Below are 20,641 nucleotides of genomic sequence, written 5' to 3' on the forward strand. Positions count from 1 at the left end.
CCTGAAACAGCTACAATTTCTGACTCCTAATTGTAATCATACCTTAGTCTTTTCTTGTGCCTGGCTTCTCCAAAAACGTCCAAAATTCAAAAAAGATTTTTCAGGGTTCATTTGAGTTCTATGTCACTCAGTTGTTTGAAATTAGATAGTCTTGTCAGCAAAAAATAAACAAATAAATTGTGGTTTAATTTACAACATTTGCTCTCTACAGCATCATTTGCTATTTATTGTGACGCACACAGTAACCCTCCCGCTCTCTTTATCTGTCTTTTACAGGGATCGCCTTCCCAGAATGGGCTTACAAGCCTGAGTCGAGCCCCGGGTCCAGGCAGATCCAGCTGTGGCACTTCATCCTGGAGCTGCTCAGGAAAGAAGAGTATCACGATGTCATCGCCTGGCAGGGGGACTACGGCGAGTTTGTCATCAAGGACCCGGATGAAGTGGCCCGGCTGTGGGGAGCCAGGAAGTGTAAACCCCAAATGAACTATGATAAGCTGAGCAGGGCACTCAGGTACGATGACAGAGAAACATGATGAATTGTGTATCTGTATGTGGGGGTGTGTATTCATTCATAGTTATTGGCTCCTGTACCTGACCTTTAACTTCTCTGTGGAGACCAGCAAATACACCAGATGAGCTCATGATTATGATAAGGATCTGTGGACCTTACAGGGCTGCATATTCACATGAACATTTATCATATGCTAAAATTCGAAGAGCCCACATGCTCCAGTTGAACGACCAATTTACTGTTCAATCAAATCACACAAAACACTATTGTCTATTTAGAATAGCCAAGACGCTAATATAAATCCACACTGAATTTGAATAGAGGAATGTAATTAAGTAAGAGGAAGAAAATTAACTTTCATAGAATAAATATATTATTAAAAATCACTGACTGGTTAAGGGCCAGACTAAGAGTGATTCAATGACCCTTTATGAATTAGCAACAGGTCGATCCCCCTCTGAAACCAGGCCTGATGAGTGAGCTTGCAGTACTCTGTCAGACCTGGTCTCCCGACACAGTTAACATGGTGCCGCAATCTTGTGGGTGATTGGCCCAGCCAAAGAAGTGTAGGGTTGTAGTGCATTGCCATGTGCCATGGGCAAAAGCAGGGCCCTTGGTGGACTGACTGGCTACTGGCTCTCGGGACATGTAATGTCATCTTTTTGGAGAGAATGAGCCTGAGATAGTATTGTCTCTGGATTTCAACTCGTGGGCAGGGGTTGACATTGCTCCTTTTTCCAGATAATTCGATGACAGGCAGTGCCATTCCCAGGCTCTTCTCAGCAGGAGAGGAGAACTGCTCACCTCGACTAGGGATATTGTTGGGTGGTGGAAGGAACACTTTAAAGTGGCCATATTATGCCCGTTTTCAGGTTCATAATTGTAATTTGAGATTGTATCAGAATAGGTTTATATGGTTTAATTTTCAAAAAAACCCATATTTTTGTTGTACTGCACATTGCTGCAGCTCCTCTTTTCACCCTGTGTGTTCAGGTCTCTGTTTTAGCTACAGAGTGAGACCTCTTAACTTCTGTAACATCTTTGTTGTCAGTCGCACATGCGCAGTAGCTAGGTAAGGATTACATGAGCTAGCTAGCTGTTTCTCCAACTTCGGCCTATACAAGGCAGGATTAGCTGGGAGACTTCTTCTAAAACATAGGAAACAACAAGCAGCAAAAGTTCCCAGCTGGACGTGAACCAGGGATGCCCAGCCTATAGTCTGCGCCCTAACTCCAAGACCACCAGGGTGCCCTAACTTATCTTGCCTATCTCTTTGGCGGAGGTCACTGAAGTAGTGAAAAGGCTTTGCAGTGGCTTGACAGAAGAGGTGAATGAGATTTTTCTGTGGTGAAGAGGGAGCTGAGCCTGAAGGCGATTTATCAGTCTATCTATGTTCCAACCCTCACCTGTGGTCATGAACTGATCAGGGAGGTTGTTTACACACACAGATTAACTAGCAAATATTTAGTAAATTATGTTATGACTAAATCACACACAGACACCCCTCAGGCTACATTTATTGTAAAGAAGCCTTGTGTCACATACCATATTTGATCCTGGCATTTGATTCCAGTTATAGCAATGACCTGCTAGAAGCATTTCATTCAGACCACACAGACCCCAATAGCTTTAACTGTTTAGCTTTGTTTCACCCAGACATTGCATTAGTCATGCCTGCCAAGGCACTAATAGCACTTAACCAAGTCTATAATACGTGTAAATGTTGTAAGAGTGACCTTGGCCACATGCCTTCACAGGCTATTGACCTGGACAAGTTTAGCTACTATTATGCGCCAAGTAGAGTTACAACACTGACCCATTTGGCTGGTCACACCTTTACACCTTTTGGTTATATCCATGGGTGCCAGCTCAGCCAAACCCATTTGACACAGTTTTGGTTGGGACCATAGCTAATAGACATTTTAACAGCATTTGATATCAACTACATTATGATTCAACATCATCGATAGACTTTATAATCTGATTTGGACCTCTGTCACTCACGTATTGTGAAGAATAATATTGTGCCATAGTTTAAACTTTGCATGCAATGGTTGGTTTAGTTTTTCTCTTGGTCTGCTTTGCTGACCTTTTAAATTGGGTTTGCTAAGTATGAGGTAAATCAAATTGGACTGACATGTCAATAAAGTAAATTGCTTCAAGACCAACACAATAGTGGGGGTATTGCAAGGCGAAAACGTTTCATAAAATGGATCAAATCTGAGCGTCACCACAGATGCTTCTGATTTGGTTTGTGCTTTTGGCTTTAACAGTGAGACATTAGGTCACAATATTATTTGATTATAGAAAGAAGATATATCTAATAGGAGTGTTGAAATTAATCATTGCATCGCGATGCGGATGCAGTGACAGACAATAATCGATTATTGCCTACTGATATTGCTTGTTGCTTTTCACTTTGCTTTTTCTGTTTTTGCCTTTTGTCTGTTGTCTTCTGTGTTCAGACTCCGCTACATTCAGGAAGTGTCTTTTTAAGAGCAGAAACCATGTGTAGCAATATATAATAAATTTGAGGAGGTGGTGCATCGTTATGCATCATGATATCGAATCGTTGACAGGATAATCGTAATCGAATTGAATCATGAGGCCAGTGAAGATTCACACCCCTAATATCTAATCAATCTTGTGATCTATCCTATACCACTATGGCCTCTCAGCACATTAGAGCTCAGAATTACAGACATCGCATATCCCTGGGGGACTCTTCTCAGCTGATGCCAGTTTTAGTAAGAAGAACATCCCATTCACTCTGTCGTGTGTCCCCAGCTTGTTGTTTACAGCCAAACAGAGCCAAGATTAGGCTAAGCACTGTAAAGAAAGCCAACATAGGCCATTAAAGGAGGGAAATGCATTGAATTACGTAATTTAGGGTGGGGAGGCTTATGTGCAGTCATTTACACTGGTGAGATTAAGATAATGTCTGTTACAGATGGGATCCCATGCGGACAGAGGGAATTAACATGGACTAATGTGTGCATGAGACACACACATACACATTCAGATTTAGGATTCCTGAATTAGAGAGAAACAGAATATGGACGAGGATACTTGTGGTCAAGCTGTGTATTTATAGCATGTCCATCCTCTAGAGTTGTAACAGATTTGAAGCTTAGGCTGCAGGAAGTGTGTATATAGCAGATCTTAGTGCCCTCTGATAAACTGACCTTACAGGCTGATTATCACAATGTTTTCTACACAGGAGTTTCCCCTCTGGCACTCGTGTCCTCATCCACCCTCTTACGGCCAGGTTGTCTCCCTCTGTGCCTGTGAATTGAGCAGAGTCACTTCAGGCTCAAATTGGGAAGGACAGTCAACAAAACGTCACACACATGCACACACCTACGTCCATGTAGTCACCTGATTTGACACCAGAGCTGTCGACAGTCCTTCACTGCAAGAAACACTGGAAATGAAACCTCGGAAGACGCACATCAATAGTAATGTAGCAAGAGGATTACTGGCACTAAAGATTAATGAAGTTATAAAGGAGGCACACAAACACACATGTGCATGGTAACAGTCTCCATATGGAGCAAACTGTTGGCTAGCAGGCCTCCTTGTGCCCTTCATATGGAGAAAACCTGGAGTCTGCTAATAATGGAGACCACAGTCGGCATGTGGCAATTAGCATACACACCCATGCTCACATACTTGAAAAGGCCCGTCTGTTTTGAAGTATTCTTTTTATGACTTAGCCTTTGTAATTATTATTTTTACCTCAATTCTTTTATTCTTTCCTGTCTGCCATGCACATGATGGAAATTCCCATCAGCAGCGCTGCTGCATTGTGTGTGTGGACATATGCGTATCAGTTGGCTTGCCGTTAAGGGGACACAGCCTCACAGTCCATGCGTCATCTTGGTGTCCCGCTCCAACGGCCACTGTGAAATTCCCACTCCTGTTGAGAGGATTACACTCCCACTGCGTGTGTGTGGATGTACAAGTGTGTGCATGTGAACATGCTTGACGTTGAAAGAGGTTAGACTATAATTCTATAGTATTGCTTTTTTAATTAGTTGACTTTGTTGTTCTGCCTTGTTACAGTGAATCAAATAAAAGCAATAGAATATTAAGGTCTGTTGGTGTTGTCCAGAGTGTGTCAGGGCTTTGAGGTCAGGGCTATCTGATATTTTTGGTGCAAGTAATACATGAAAGCAAGGACAAAATCTTTAACAGTCAGCTGCATTTTCGTCTTGAGGAATCATTTCATTTGGTAGGACGTGGAAGTAAACCTGTCCACTAATAAAAAGGCCAAGCCTTCCCTCTTCCTCCTGCACCACCGTCTCGCTCTCATAAGTGAGACTTGTACCGATCCACAAACGAGAGAGAGTAGGAAAAATGAAGCCTGTTGCCAATCACTCATTGCAGAATGCTGGCTTAATGAGCGTAATCATGCTAAGAGGTCCCAGCTCCTAGAGACCTCCAGGCCCCCCTGTCCTCCAGTCAGCAGCCCTTATTGGCTCCAACACAGTGGTCAGAGGTCAGGGGGACTGCCACGCACAGCTGGCAAAGATTAACAACACCGCACATGTGCAAATTCACATACACAAATGCACCATTGTGCACAGGCTCTTGCCAATGCATGCTTGCTTGCACACATGTTTGTAGTGTTTGCTTCATGTCCCAACATTCATTTAACTGTGATGTGCCACCACAGATGGAAGATTCCGCAAGATTCTTGGGTATGGTGATGCTTTATATTCAGAACATTTTACCATTTATTGTATAGTAAAACTACATGAGAACATGCATTTAATAACCTACTTTTAAAGTGGATTGATGGTACTATGGTGGAGTATGAATGTTTAATGCCACTGCTCCAGTCTTCCAAGGAAAGCCCTGAAATCCAGTAGCCATTTTTAAACTGCTGCACTTAAACTGGCTCTGCTGCATTTAGAAGTAACCCCAATCATCACATATACAAACATCCTGCAGGAAATACTGCTGCATATGCACACAGTGTTACTCACCTATCTGGCTGGGCCTGTTCAGGTCAGAAGGTCCTCTCTACATCAGCGCATTGTGTGGAAACACCCAGGGCCAGAGAGAAAGTGCAGAGGGAGCACCCAGGGACAGTACCACTGTATGACTTTGTGTTCAACTTATGCTTGTGTGCATTGTCTTTCCATTGTCTTTATCTGCAGCATGTATGTGTTCAGCGTGCATCAGTGTTGTGTGTATGTCATTGTCCCTGACTGAATGAGGCCTTTATTTGCTATGAGGGTGGAATACACGCACACACCAAAGTGTGCTCGAGTACGCACCCCCAGAGCATGTGACCATCCTAATCGGACTAGATCCCCCTCTTCACAGACAAACGCACACATATATATATATATATATATATATATATATATATATATACACCCACATCCCTGCACAAACAAATTTTCTTTTTGAAAGACTGTAACACTAGTCAAACCTGGTTTCTACACAAAGCACTTTCGCGTGTGCAACTTGTACACACACACTTGAGTGTCAACAACTGGTGTGTGTTTGTGCTTGTATGTAGAGAAGGATCTGGCTAGGGTGTGTATGTGTAACGGCCAATGCTGACGAAAGAGGCAGAAAATAAACACGGAGCTCATGGGGAGTATTGTAATCCCAACTTCCTGTCACTGTCGGTGCCTATTTACAGCCCAACAATGTGTGTGTGTGTGTGTGTGTGTGTGTGTGTGATACTGATATTGATATAGATTAGTGAGCTTATACAGATATCATATACAGTAATGGGGTAATTCAAACTGTTGGTCATAGCGGACAGGTCTTTTGTCCTTACATCCAATGCTTTGTTGATATTTCCTGTTTTAGACCTTGAGTCCAATGGGGCAACAAACATTAGCAGTCAGACAATTGTATAGGTTGTAAACAACCCCCAGGTAAGCCAAACTTATTTGAATGTTAGGGCGTTTTCACACATACCTCATTTGGTCCGGACTTTCGGACTTTTCAGTTTGATCCGAACCAAAATTACAGGTGTGAAAACTCCCCCGGACCACGGTCCGGATCAAAAGACCAAATTTTGGTCCGAGCAAAAGAGGTGGTCTCGGTCCGGACCAAACTGAACCATGGTCCGGTTCGTTTACAGTGTGAAAGCATTTTTTGGATGGTTCGGACTTTCGGACCAAATAGAAGAAGCTCTGGCAGGCTCTCCTTGTGTTACAAGACTGGGGAAGCTCCTTTAAGGAATAGCTTGGTGCTTAGTGTGTAGGCTACATGAGAGAGTGAGAGTGACGGTGAATGCGCTCAGAGCAGAGAATACATCAGCAGTTTATTTGTTAAGTGGTAGTAAATGTACAGTGTAGGTTTCCGTTTGTCTCTGAATAAATTCTCCAGAAAGTTCCAGTGTCTTGCTTCTCAACATCACAACAAAACAAAAAGAGCCGCGGCAGTAGGGGAGAGCAGCAGTCAGCTGAAAAAACTCCGACACAGAGAAAAGATATATGAGGACGGGGAAGCCCGTCTACAAACCAATCAATTATAAGTATCTGGAGACGCAGCTCACGTATGTGATGACGGCAGGACGTAGTTTTGTCACGTATAGATCTTTAGTGCGCTTGCATAACTGCAGTGTGAAACCAAAACTTACCGGATCAAATGTATACAATGTAACAAAAACATGAACCTTGGTCCGGACCTTGGTTCGGACTTTCATGTGTGAAAACGCCCTTAGTCTGACTTCTTGTTTTTGGTGCCCTGTTGGATCTATTTTTTAGCGATGTTGCTGCGTTTTGAGATCTAAGCAATTTCTTGACGAATACAATGTTGTCATATCCGATAGAACCCATGGATAGAACTATAAGCAACCTATTAAAATTAAGTTGTAATAAACTGTAAATAATAAACTCCTTTCAAGTAATAACTTTTGTTATTAGTTGGCTTGTTTGTTAAATGAGCAAATAGGGTTTAGGGAATTTGTTTATATTATTCAAATTAAGAAATACAAATAATAATGTACTGAGTGGCTGGTAAAATTTAAACATTCACTAGCCATTTGGCTGGTGGACAAAAAAGTTTATTTTGCACCCTGGTGTGTAAATGGCTTCCATCCTGGTTAAAGTGCTGTTTTGATGTGTGTGTGTGTGTGTGTGTGTGTGTGTGTGTGTGTGTGTGTGTGTGTGTGTGTGTGTGTGTGTGTGTGTGTGTGTGCGTGCGCTTTGATCATAATGTTTTGGACCACAGACGCAGGTCTGTGTAATCGCAGCCTTAATCCCTGGCCTAAAATCACACATAGTAGCAACTGATAGAAAGCCTCCCCTCAGTTCCCCTCAAGGCTTTGACTAAATCCATACATGCATTGATTGATCAATCTACTATTTTGGTTACACAGGGAGCGGGATAAAGCTGCATTTCCTGGATGATGCGTGCTGGGGGTGTGTGGGGGCAACCATGTGTTTGAGTATGCCTGAATGAGATGTCAGTTATATGCTGCGGTGGACAGCTAAACACAGGCACTCAAAGAATCTCTTTCTTCTCTTTTGAAGTGAGTTCAAATGCTCTTCAAAGACTGTCTGCCTGTATGATGCCGCAGGAGGAGGGGGCATGGAGAAAGAATGGGTGACCATGTGCTCCAAACACAGCTTCAGTTGCTGCGGCTAGGATTACGCAAAGTTGCTGTCTGCTTCCAACTTTGCATTGCAGCATTCTTTGTATTAGCTGCATGTGTTTATCCAAGCGCACACAAGATTTTAGTTGGCTACACTCCCTACTATCCAACTGCCATGAGCCAGGGTCAGACAGATGTGTCAGCACACTGATATTATTGGCCTTTGGGATGAGTCCATATTTATGCCAATTATACACTTTATCTAAAATGAATGCAGTCTAATACAACAGCTCACAATAAATCTTCCATCATAAAGGTTATAATGTTCATTTCTTTTCTAGAGGGGTTGGTTCAACTTTATTGACATTTTGGAAGCTGTAGTCTGGTGCTGATGAATGGTGTTGTCAATGACATGAAAAAAGGGAGAGGTTGAAAGTTGAAAATGTTTAATGTCATGCAAACAAGGGAGAAATTCCCCTGACAACACAGTGATGCAGTGGTGGGACAGAAAGTTTAGCCTTTAGCTGCTTTTTTGTATCTCCTCTGCCTCCAAGATTGCAGATAGAAACAAAAACAAGTCAGGTAAATTGTAGGAAACTGTGGCAGGTTGCTTATTTACAGTGTTTGCTAACTAGCTTGCCACTCACTAGCATGATGGAGGCAATTTGTTTGCTTCTTGTGGGTCTTCACCATTAGAATGCCCTAATTTTATTTAGGTTTACACAGTAAACTCACAACTAATTTATATCATATTTCATTGTGATAGTTCAGAAGTTTATAAAAGTGCAGTACGTCATGACATTTTGCTCCAGTTGCACAAAATAAATTATTTTTAGATACTTTGGATTTTGATTGCTTTTTTGTCTTGAAATCCACATTTATATTAGACCCATATGTGGGCCCTAGCACAGCTTGTTGACTTTTCTATCATCAGCTAATTTGATCACAGTCCTTTTAATTCTGCTTGACTTCCTGCCTGTCTCTGCCCTTCCCCTTGCTCCCAACTGCTTCTCTCCCCTCCTTCTCGGCCCTTGTGAGTGTCTCCCCTTGAGCAGAAATTACATGCTGCTTTGTGCCTGGCGTAAACAATGTTTTCAACAGTGCAGGCCTGTCCTGTCTCTCCCTCACTCCCTCACCCTCTCCCATAGCCTCAGGGGACGAGTGGAGAGCGCAGGGAGAGAGTTGGGATAAAGAGGGGGAGGTGGATTGATGAGAGAGAGAGAGAGGTATCAGAAGGATAATGGGAGAAGAGAACAAGTGAAAAAGAGCAACAGTCTGTTCCCAGAGTAAAAACGGCCCAACCAGTCTGTGTAATAAGCATAATGAGAGGGGGTGAAGGGCGACGCCTCCCCACCACCAAACAGACACACACACACACACACACACACACACACACACACACACACACACACACACACACACACACACACACACTGCTGTCTGGATAACTACCATTCATTATAATGATAGTCAATGGGCTCTGATTTACTCTGCATTACCTACATACCCTGAAGCCCCTATCTTTGTCAGCACACTTCACTTAACTTGTGCCAGCAGACACATCATGCTGGAGGAAGGAAAAGCAGAGCCTTGTGCTATAAAAGCAGGTAGGTATGCAGACATGATGAGCAAATGTGCAGTCTGGTTAAATATTGTGTTCAATAGCCAGGGGTAGTGTTGGAAAGGATAGGTGGTAGTTTTGGCGAGCATGCCACACAAGCTTGTAATCTCCCTCACAGACAAACACACCGCCTTTGTTCCTTTCTTGCTCTTTATCTCTTCCTCTTTCTTTGCTCTGTCTCCCTCAGTGTGTGAGGGTTGGCAGACAGGAATCTAGAGGTTACATAAAGTGGATGTGGATCTGGGGAAGAAAGCAGAATGATGTTACATAAAGAGCTGGACAAAGATTAATAAAAATGAAGCCTTGTACTGTAGGCAGGAGCCATGGGAGAGAGAACGCTTAAAAAACTGAGAGAATGGCCATTACATAAACAGATAAAGATTTGAATTATTGGTGGCTTTGCTTTGCTGTTACATAAAGAGATGGGTCCATCTAGCAAAATTAATGACAGAAGCTGACCCTAAAAGACACTTTAAAATTCCTGACCATCTGTTAGACAGGTATATATTACTGAAGATACCGCACATACAAAATCCACAAAAAGTAACGTGAGTCACACACCTGTCAAACATGCACGCAACTGCTCACACATCCATGTGGCCTTACAATCCATTAACAATCTACATTTGGCATTATACTGTACATTGACCTCTGGTCCTAATTGTTTGTTTATCTCTCCAGACACTATCCCTCCTGCTTCACAGCTCAGTCCATCCACTGCTTCTCAGCTATCTGTTTTCTGTCTGTTTTCCCCTCCTCTCCTGCCTCCCTTTACTGGGTCTGCTTTGTGCAAATGTCATACAACACTCTGTAATATCTATCATTAGACGGGAGGGGGGGGAGGGGGGCGACTCATGCTTATTAAAGTGCGTGCTTGAGTGTGCAGCGCATCTGTCAGTGTCTCAATTACTTCAGGAACAGAATAATATTTTAAAATGAGGTGTACATTTTAAATTAAATGTTTGACTGTTAATAGGCCTGTATTTATATTTCTTAGTGGTAGACATCAAAATTGTTGCATAAGATAATATGCAGTTAAGTAAGTCAGCCCTGATATGTGACTTTATATTTGTCTTTACACTATGCATGTGTGATCACAATGTGTCTTTCTCAATATTTTTATTCATCACATCTGTTGTATTTTCTTTTTCAGATACTACTACAACAAGAGGATCCTCCATAAGACCAAAGGGAAGAGGTTCACCTATAAGTTCAACTTCAATAAACTGGTTTTGGTCAACTACCCCTTCATCGACATGGGCTCCTCTGGTAAGTGTGTGTGTGTGTGTGTGTGTGTGTGTGTGTGTGTGTGTGTGTGTGTGTGTGTGTGTGTGTGTGTGTGTGTGTGTGTGTGTGTGTGTGTGTGTGTGTGTGTGTGTGTGTGTGTGTGTGTGTGTGTGTGTGTGTGTGTGCATGCGTGCATGCGTGCATCTCCTAATCCCTCAACAGGATAGCAAGATTACATAGATTACACAGGAGAGCATTATATATTATTTCTCAGTATTCTCCAACTCTTTATTTTCTCTTCCTCTGTCCCTCCCTTGGCGTCTCCAGGAAGCAGCGTTCCTCAGAGTGCCCCTCCTGTCCCCACTGGTGCAGGGACCCACTTCCGCTTTCCTCCCTCAACGCCCTCCGAAGTCCTCTCCCCGAATGAGGATCTGCGCAGCCCCGGTGGCATGTTCAGCTCTGTGGCCCGACGAATGGCACGAGGCTCCGTCAGCGATTGCAGCGACGGCACCTCTGTCAATTCTGAGATTGAGGAAGGCAACACTGGAGCGGGGGAGGAGAGGGGAGAGAGGGGTGTGAGTGGAGGAGGAGGATCTGGTGGTGGAGGAGGAGGTTACCGGAGTATCATCCATCCCCGTCTGTCTCATGAAACCCTGTTCCGCATGTATGGAGGACCAGGTAACCATGCTGGGCACCCAGGCTCCCGTGGTCACACAGGGCATCGGGTCCACCCAGATTCCCTGTCGCCCTTCCCCGTGTCCCCTCTGCCAGGGCCAGGAGGAGCTGGCCTCCTAGCCCCTCCTCTGTCCCCAGCGCTCTCCATGACCCCGACATCTCACCTCCCCTACACCCCCTCTCCCACCCTGTCACCCATGTTAGGCTCCCACTTCTCCTTTAACCCAGAGGACATGAAGCGCTACCTGCAGGCCCACACCCAGTCGGTGTACAACTACGGCCTCAGCCCCAGAGCTTTCCTACATTACCCCAACATCGTCATCCCTCAGCCCCACCGGCCCGCCACAGACAAGGCTGGTCTGAGCGGAGAGAGAGGAGCTGCCGAGAGAGCAGAAAGAGCAGCGACTGCAGGGGGGGGAGAGAGGGGAGGAGAACGGCACCACCATCCACCTCTGGCTCACTCTGCCCACCACCACCCGCATCCACCTCATTCTGCCCATCCTCACACACATTCTCATCCCATGCATCACCCACTCCACCTGGGTGAGGAGCCTCCACACATGTCTCCCTTCAAGTTCAAGCTGCAGCCACCGCCACTGGGTAGGAAGCACAGGGAGAGTCAAAGCCAGAGTAAACTCAGGCAGAGCTCAATGTCTTCAGGATCTGGGTCCATGTCGTCTACCTCTGGCCTGGGCTCCTCTCTGTCATTTGGCAGTGACCTGAGCTCAGCCAGCGGCTCAGGCCTCATCTCTGCCTCCTCCTCAACGCAGTCTCTAAACAGTGCAGGACTTCCCAAGATAAAGGTGAGATACATAGACTCAAATATCCCCCATTATGATCTACGCAGCAATCTCAAAGTTACATAGGGAAAATGGGTGACCACAATCACCACAAGATCTTAAAAAGACGCATGTATATTCAATCTACAGTATTAACAACACTCCATTGCCAGACATTGTCTTAAAGTGTTCATATTATGCTTTTTGGCTTTTTCCCTTTCCTTTATTGTGTTCTATATCTTTTTTTGCACGTTAATAGGTGTACAAAGTGAAAAAGCCCAAAGTCCACCCCAAAGGGAGTTACCATCTCCAACAGAAAACACTGTTCACAAACTGCTCCAAACTGCTCTATTGTAGTCCAGCCTTTTCTTCCGTGACGAACGTGCGTCACTTTGTAACACACGTTATAATGCTCGCCTAGCTGCTAGCGTGGCACGCCCTCATACTCTGCTTCTGACTGGCTAGTAGTCCTTACCTAGCTACTGTGCATGTGCGACTCCCAACAAAGATGGAACAGAAGTGAGATGCCTCACTCTGTAGCTAAAACAGAGAGCTCAACACACAGGGTGAAAAGAGGAGCTGCAGCAATGTCCAGTACAACAAAAAATATAGTGTTTTTTGAAAATTAAACCACGAAAACCTATTCTGATATAACCTCTAAATACAATTATGAAACTGAAAATGAGCATATTATTAGCACTTTAAAGCAAACTTGTTTTTATTAAAGCTAAATTTACAATACTATATAATTAAAACTGACTTCAATTGTGTTCACTGTTTCTTAAACATTGCTGGACTAACATTTTTTACTAATTAATTGTCAATGAGTTTCTCCATTTTCTGTTTTCCTGCTGTGTTCATCTTTGTCTCTGTTCCCATTTTTATGTCTGTCCAGGTGGAGCCCATCTCTGATATCGAGTCAGAGGAAGAGGTGGAGGTGACCGACATTAGTGATGAGGACCCAGATGAGAGGGATGAGGAGTTTGAACTCTTCTCCTCTCGCCACTCCAGAGCCCCTGACCACCACCGTCAACACCACCAACACCTTGCTAACGGCACAGCCGCGCCCCAACATCACCCCCATCCTGATGAGGACCTGGACGAAGAGGTCTTCAAAGCCCCTGCTCCGCCTCCACCTGGCCTGATGCCCTTCTTCACCTCGCAGCACATACACTCCAGTCCACTCCATCGCATGCTGCCCACCCTTAAGAGTGAACCCACCGAACCAGGGGACAGTAACACACCCCCACCTCAGACGGGCTCGGCGGGAGCTTCACAGACGAAGTGCATCCCCCTTAAGCTGCGCTTCAAGAGGCGCTGGAGCGAAGACCAGCGCATGGAGGCCTCACAGGAGGAGTCAGACGACAAGAAAGTACGGCCAGAGGAGGAGAGGGAAAGAGGGAGGCAAAGTAATGGACGGATGGAGATGGAGGAGGATGGGACAGGCAGTGGAGAAGGGGACAGTCCTCCCCCGTGCTCTTTAGCCACACCGTTGGCCTCACAGCGTAGGGTGAGCGCTGAGCTGCATCGCGCCACTGCACAGCTGTCTCTGGAGAACAAAGACTGCTGATGAGAACAAAGCCCAAACACTACTGCTCCAGTAGCACTGGAGGTGGCACAGGAGTATGTAAATGGTTCCTCTGTGATCCCTCTCCCTCACTGATAAACTAGATTCCTGAAACCTCCAGTGAACTGAGAGCACAGTCCAACATACACACATAGAAAACCAACATTTCAAAGACAGCCTGACTCTTGTTCTGTCAGACGCCCCACCAATCCTCTGTCTGGATCAGGGCTCTTCTGGGACACATCCTTTGGGAGGTGGGACTCACTCAGACTCATCCCAGGCAAAGTGACTGTAACAGTGCTGAAATCAGAAGGAGGCTCCCTCATGAACTTGGCTCCAAGTTCACCTCCCACCTGGCCAGTGAAGCTACAGATGCCCTGCCCCAGTAGCACAGCTCCTGCCTTTAGGCCCCATCAATAGGATCAGCAGCCACTCAGCACTTTCCTGAGGGGACACACACCCCCTTAAAACCAAGCAACACACCTAGGGTGAGGAGGTGCACACTCCCTTATGTTTCTTTTCCTATAAGCTGACGGGACTTTGATAAGTGCCTGTATCTAAAAACCCACAGCCCTGGTGTGACATGGAAGAGAGCAAACAAAGGAGAGGACTGCTACGAGTAATTCCTCTTTAACTCATGAAATCCTTGTAAAGTTTGGCAGATACTGAAAAATCACGGGGGGAAAAAGGAAAGTGTGTCTCTGAGCATGAATAGTGGGGCTGTTGGGTGTTGTCTAACGGACTCTTAAACCTGGCCCACTCCACTCAGGGAAGCCTATTGCTGTATGTTTATTGGATTCATGCACACAAACACACACAAGCAAAAAACAACAACCCAGCCAACAGTGAAGGGGACTCACAGTGAAAGCATTGCTTATGGACACTTAACAATGTTCACTGTGACGCAAGACTCGACACACATTCACATTTACACATCCACAGACTTTGACTCTGGCACACTGTTCTCTCAGAGCTTTTGACTTTTATATAACCTTCTTTCTGTCTCTCTCCTGTCCTGCCCCTCTTTCTCTTGCGGACCACCTGTGGAAAGATCATGACTCCACTCACAGAAATAATTTCAACCCCAGGGAGATGTGAGGAGAGGAAAAGAGAAGAATGGAGAAGTACTTCAGTGTAGAGAAAGGACTGCTGAGGGGACCACAAGGGGAAGGCAGCAGGGGGAGGAAGGATTTGAGGGGTTCAAGTAACTGTTAACTAGCCTTCTCACTTCACCTAACATGGCTTGTACACTGAAAATACTTTCTCTCTTAAGTCCCAGCAGCACAGAATCCTCGTTCACCAGCTGAAGCTCCTCTAACAATCATAGATAGTGTTAAACTAAACCAGCAAAAAAACACACACACACACACACACACACACACTGCCTCTCTATGCCTTGTTTTTATAGCATGTACAAAAGTGCAAACTGAGCTCTAATAACACACACATACAGACTATATCTTTATATATTCTAAATGAAATGATTAAGAAAGTAAGATTTTAAGAAGAACGAAAGCATTTTAATGATATGATTGATTCAGGATTTTTTTGTAAGTGGATTATTTTGAATGGTAAGACATGTCATGCCACTCACTGGGTAATATAGTATGGAGATGGGGTGGGCAGAATGAAGAGTGGTGGGGGTCCGGGTTCTTGTAAATTTGTCTTATAGAAAAACAAGCCAGAGAAGAACAGCACAGGCCAGTCTACCAGAACAAGACCAGCTAGAAAAGGATAAAAAAAAAACAGGACTCAAACAGACTGCTAATGATTCAGATGTGTGGTTCACTCTGCTGTTCACTTCATTTGCAGTAGCTTGCCCTTTCCGCACACAACACTCTGCTCTTTCCTGTCTGTACAGTCTTGCTCAGCTCAGTGGGGTTCTCCCCAACCCAAGCTGTCCTGGCCCCAGGCCACCTCTACAGGCCCTCTCTGTGTGTGTGGGTGTGCTCATAGTTAGCTCATGGATTATAAAGAAGTAATCCTTTCCTGTCTTTTAGGCCAGTTAGCATAATGCTTCAAAGTTCACAGCAGCTCTGGATTGGGGCGTAGGGAGCGGGAGTAAAGGGGTTAATCATTACTGTAAGATTGCCTGGAAATGGGAGGCCCTGTCTTTAAAGGCCCTCTCCTCAAACTATGCACATCAAATTATTATACTTGTGATTATGTTTTAACATCCTGGAACTTTTCGTCTCTGCGGCAAGTACATCCAGGCGTCTGATTGGTTAACTGAGCCATGTTGACCAGCGGCCTGTCCCCGCCTGACCAGCGACAAGACGGATCTATAGCAGCAAACTGTGAGATAGATGGCCTCCAGGCTGTCTGTGTAGCTGAGCTGATTGAATTTCCTCATCAGACCCCTGTGGTCTGGACTGGAGCATGTCACAACGCATGCACGCACGCGCGCACACACACACACACACACACACACACACACACACACACACACACACCCACACCAAGTCCTGTGTCTGTATTTAAACTGACAGCTGCCTTATTACTACTTTTCATATCTCAGCAACAGATGAGACATCAGTCTTACCTGCTCTGCACTCTTTCTCTCTTTTTTCTGTTTAATTTTTCCTCACTCTGTTTCAGGCATTGTCTGACTTCCTGCAAATTGCGGCGTGATCTGAGTCAGTCATGATATTGCAGGGTGAAATGATTGATTGTAACGCAGACTCTCTCACATCCTGTTTCAGGCTCTACAGTCAAAGAACGGTAGACAAACAGCACAAAGATTACATTTCTCTATCAAAAGAAAGGTTTCTCAGTTTATTTTTCTGATGTCAATATTGCTATTGATTATTGTTGTTAATATTGTTCTCATTGGGTTATTTACCTCTCCACCTGGCATTATTATTATTCCATGGCTCTGTTAGCTGTTGCTTTTTATGTTGTGTTACATCACTTTGGATAATTCAAGCCCCCAACCAGAGAACTTTTTCTTGTCTTTAGTTTTTACAAATGTAATATAACTAAAATGTGTAATATTAATTTTGATGCTGACAGAGAAATAACATCAGGACTGAGAGGCAATGGCAGTGGTGGAGGATTATATTTAGGGGCAAAGGGGGAGTGATTTTATCTATTTTGTCATGTATTGTAATTTTTATTTTATAATGTTACCTTTTTCTCTCTTTGCTTCTGTATATTTTTTCATTTGTTTTGGAGGGGTGGGGGGTTGTATCATTTTAAAAGAAGAAAAAAGATGTGTATTGTTTGACTGTGTATATTCTCCCTCTTTCAGTCTCTCTTCTTTCGCCTTGTCTCCCTCGAGCAGTTACATAACACTCAGATGGAGAGATGGGAGTTAATACCATGATGTAACATTGAATTTCTCCACTTCTTTTGTGTTTTTTTTTTTTTTTCAAACTTGTAATTAAGCTGTAATCAGGGTTAATTAAAACCGTTTGAAACCCAATATGAATATCAGTGTGTTTGTTTATGTCTGCTCTTCTTTCATTCGTCCATATTAATAAAACATAATTAGACTGTGGAATTTCATTTTGTAAACAAAGAGATTAACCCCTCTGACTTTTTTGTCTCGTCAACAGCAATGAGGCCTTTTGGTAGCTATATACTTAAAAATTACAATTCATTAAAAAAGTAGTCCCCACAACTGTGCTTTCTGGAAGGAAATGGCAAAAGTTTAATTTCCTGCCCGCGACCGGTAACTAACTTGAGTCTCCACTGGTTGCCTGGCAACGACTTGCAGCCAAGAAATAGCCTAAAATGTAACCGCAATGGTCAGTTATCGTTTTATCATTCGGTTTTTCTATTGACAAACTATATAAAACATATAACATTTGACAGAGCCAGGCTTACTATTGGTTTCCCCGTTTTCACCAAGGAACCTCTTTATGCCATGCTAAGCTAACTGACTGCTAGCTTTAGCTTCATATTCAACAAACCCGTAAGAGAGTATTCATTTTCTCTTCTAATTCCAGACAGTGAAAGAGCATATTTCGTATGTCAAACTATTTGTTTTGAATGTAAAGTGATTCATCTTTTGCAAATACATTTTATTTTTCAAATTCAAAGATGTGTTATGCTTAAGCGCCTCAAGGCAAGTTGAGGCAAGCTAGTTTTCTAACATAAAACATGCATTTATAATGTAAGTTACATAAAAAAGCAATCTAAAAATACAAAAATATATAATATTATGTATAGTAAAATCAGCTTTATAAGGAACAGTTCCCTACTTCAATCATTCAATTTCATCATTTTTAATTGAAAAGAGCAAGAGCACATCATTTATCCTGGCCTTCATGTTCCCTGATGGTTGCATGGATGAAATATGAACACACACACAAACACACACTCATGGCTGCCATGAGTCAGAGGCCTCTGAGGTTATATGTTTAGCACTTTACAGTCTATGGTTTAGCAGTAATAAAGAAAAGCACTTTGTCTGCAGTGCTGCTGCCCACTCACCCACATCATGCTCACAGGCTCACCCATTTACCTTTTAACGTGACGTCATTGCTAGCTCCCACAGGCACATATTGTGTGTAAGAGGAAGAGGATGAGCCGCTGGAGCGAAGAGTTGCTGGCACTGAATGTTACTTGTAGATTTTTAATGTCATGCAATATATAATATATGTATCCAAAACAAGGAACACCACAAAATGCAGCTTCAACTATAGCCTATACACATACAGAGACATGTATACACAAATATAAGCAAACAATATCTGAAATTAATAAATACAAATCAACTTGGAAACATTGTTCAGCGGGGATTATATACCACTAAGGGACTGTTCGGTATTTATGGAATGGCCCACCGGAGGAAAATAGGGGAGGGTCATGTCTTTTTATTCTTTGTTGAGGGGAGGGTCAACCAACATTTTTTAGTCTAGGAGGGAGGGGGTCACCCAACTTTTGTATTCATGAAAAAAGCAACATTTCAAAGTGGCTTGTTTGGTGCATATTTTTTCATGTAACTCTTAGTCTCTGCCCTCCTTCGCTACCAGATGGGTCTGACCGCATACGCGGAGTTTGCTGGGGGCAGAGGGAGCCCCCCTGGTGGCTGAAATTGCATTGTTTAAAAAAATGAGTGGAATAATTAATTATATCTGGCATGACCAGATATTTTATAAATATCTTAAATAACACAAAACAACTAAATGGTGCTAGGTAATACATCAGATTTCATATACTGCTTTAGTAAAAAAAATATTGTGCCAACCTTGCAATAAAGGTTTCCTAAATGCCATGTATATAAATGTGATGTCAGCTTACTAATTGATTGCGGGTTTTGTGTAGATTTGGACTTTTATACGTTTATTCCACTTTGTTTAAACGGCAAAGTGGAGAGGCCTCGTTCACCTGTTCGGAGCTGGCTGGTGAATGTGACGCTCGTATCGGCCTTGCTGGATACACCGTGACTCTGTTTGTGGATCGACTGATCGCTGTGGAGTACTTTTTTTTCGTGTCATTGGATTACGGCAAAATACGGATCTTTTTTCTCAACGTGTCTTAACGTTTTATGGTGTGACTGCGCTTTGTTTCTGCGTTTGGAGAGGCATCTCAACAGAATATAGGTCCAACACTGATTGTTCACTGTTACATTTTAGTTGAATTTAAGTGTCGGGGCATTCCACCAACGTCTTGGATTTCATAAGGGCGAATTGTTAAATTGTTACAATGTAATTTAAAATCTGCTTTAAAAATAAACATATATGTTTTGGAATTTAATGTTCAGCTTCGGCAGCTTTACCTATGTGCCAAATATACGACTGAGGAAGCCTAGTGATGAGTCCATAGCAACTATTGTTGAATTTGTTATTTCCCAGTGTCCTTTGCTGAATGGTCTCAATATTTTATTGTTTTATTTCATATGAATACTAGTTTACTAGAGGAGTAACTTAGTATTTGAAGTAATGCAGTAATGCAGGAAATGTACATTTAGTTCCCATGCTTATTGTGTTTTCACAACAATGTTAGTGAGTAAATCTACTGAAATGGCCACCACACCATAACAGAGGAGTGTGATGTGTAAGATGAGAATGCAGAGGTTAACTCACGTTTGTCATGGCTGTAAAAAATCGAGGGTCAAGTCTTTTTAGCATAGAGGTCACAAAACTCCTCCGGTGGCCCCTTAATAAATAACGAACAGTCGCTAAAATGTTTTTTTTTTAATACTTCAAGAACCGATCAAGAAGTTTCATAGTTAAAGTAATGTCTTAAGTAGATATGAGGACTGATACTTAAACTACAAAATCCACAGTAATATAAAGGCTTCAGCAGTCTTTTTAATACGAAGTTTCCCCATAAATGTTTCCCTACTTAGCAGCGGTGGAGGGATGGTAACAGAAAAGGGCCAGTGTAGGCTCACTTCACGCCCTCAATGGAGAGGAAAAATGATTACAGTGACAAATAACCTTTTCAACATTTATATGGACATGTTTTGTATAGACTTGACTAAATCTGCCACTATCCTTTAAAGCAATGGTTGCCAAAAGTTTTAGCTCATCAGGCCTTTTACAGTTATTAACATGAAACATGATGTGAGTAGAAAATAACTTGGTAGTTCAACTTCTCACAAGTCATAGACGTATTCAACCTGTGAGGAGGGGGTCACAAGCGGACTCTGCTTCATTTGAAGAGGTCACCAGCAGTGGTGTAGTCTAATGTATTTTAGCGGGTGCACTGTTCTACATAAATGTATGGACCAGAATGTACATAT

General features: G+C 43.3%; 1 protein-coding gene across 1 annotated transcript; it reads left to right on the plus strand.

The window, feature by feature from the left end:
* Positions 1 to 269: 269 nt before the first annotated feature.
* erfl3 (Ets2 repressor factor like 3) lies at positions 270 to 17,371 on the plus strand (the record flags this gene model as incomplete). The annotated part of the gene is made up of 4 exons (XM_031299728.2): positions 270 to 511; positions 10,853 to 10,968; positions 11,254 to 12,404; positions 13,276 to 17,371. Coding segments are annotated over 4 exons (2,184 nt in total), but the record flags the coding sequence as incomplete, so codon positions are not given.
* Between the last annotated feature and the right edge of the window lie 3,270 nt (positions 17,372 to 20,641).

Source organism: Sander lucioperca, chromosome 10 (genome assembly GCF_008315115.2).
Source record: "Sander lucioperca isolate FBNREF2018 chromosome 10, SLUC_FBN_1.2, whole genome shotgun sequence".
Classification (NCBI taxonomy): Eukaryota; Metazoa; Chordata; class Actinopteri; order Perciformes; family Percidae; genus Sander; species Sander lucioperca.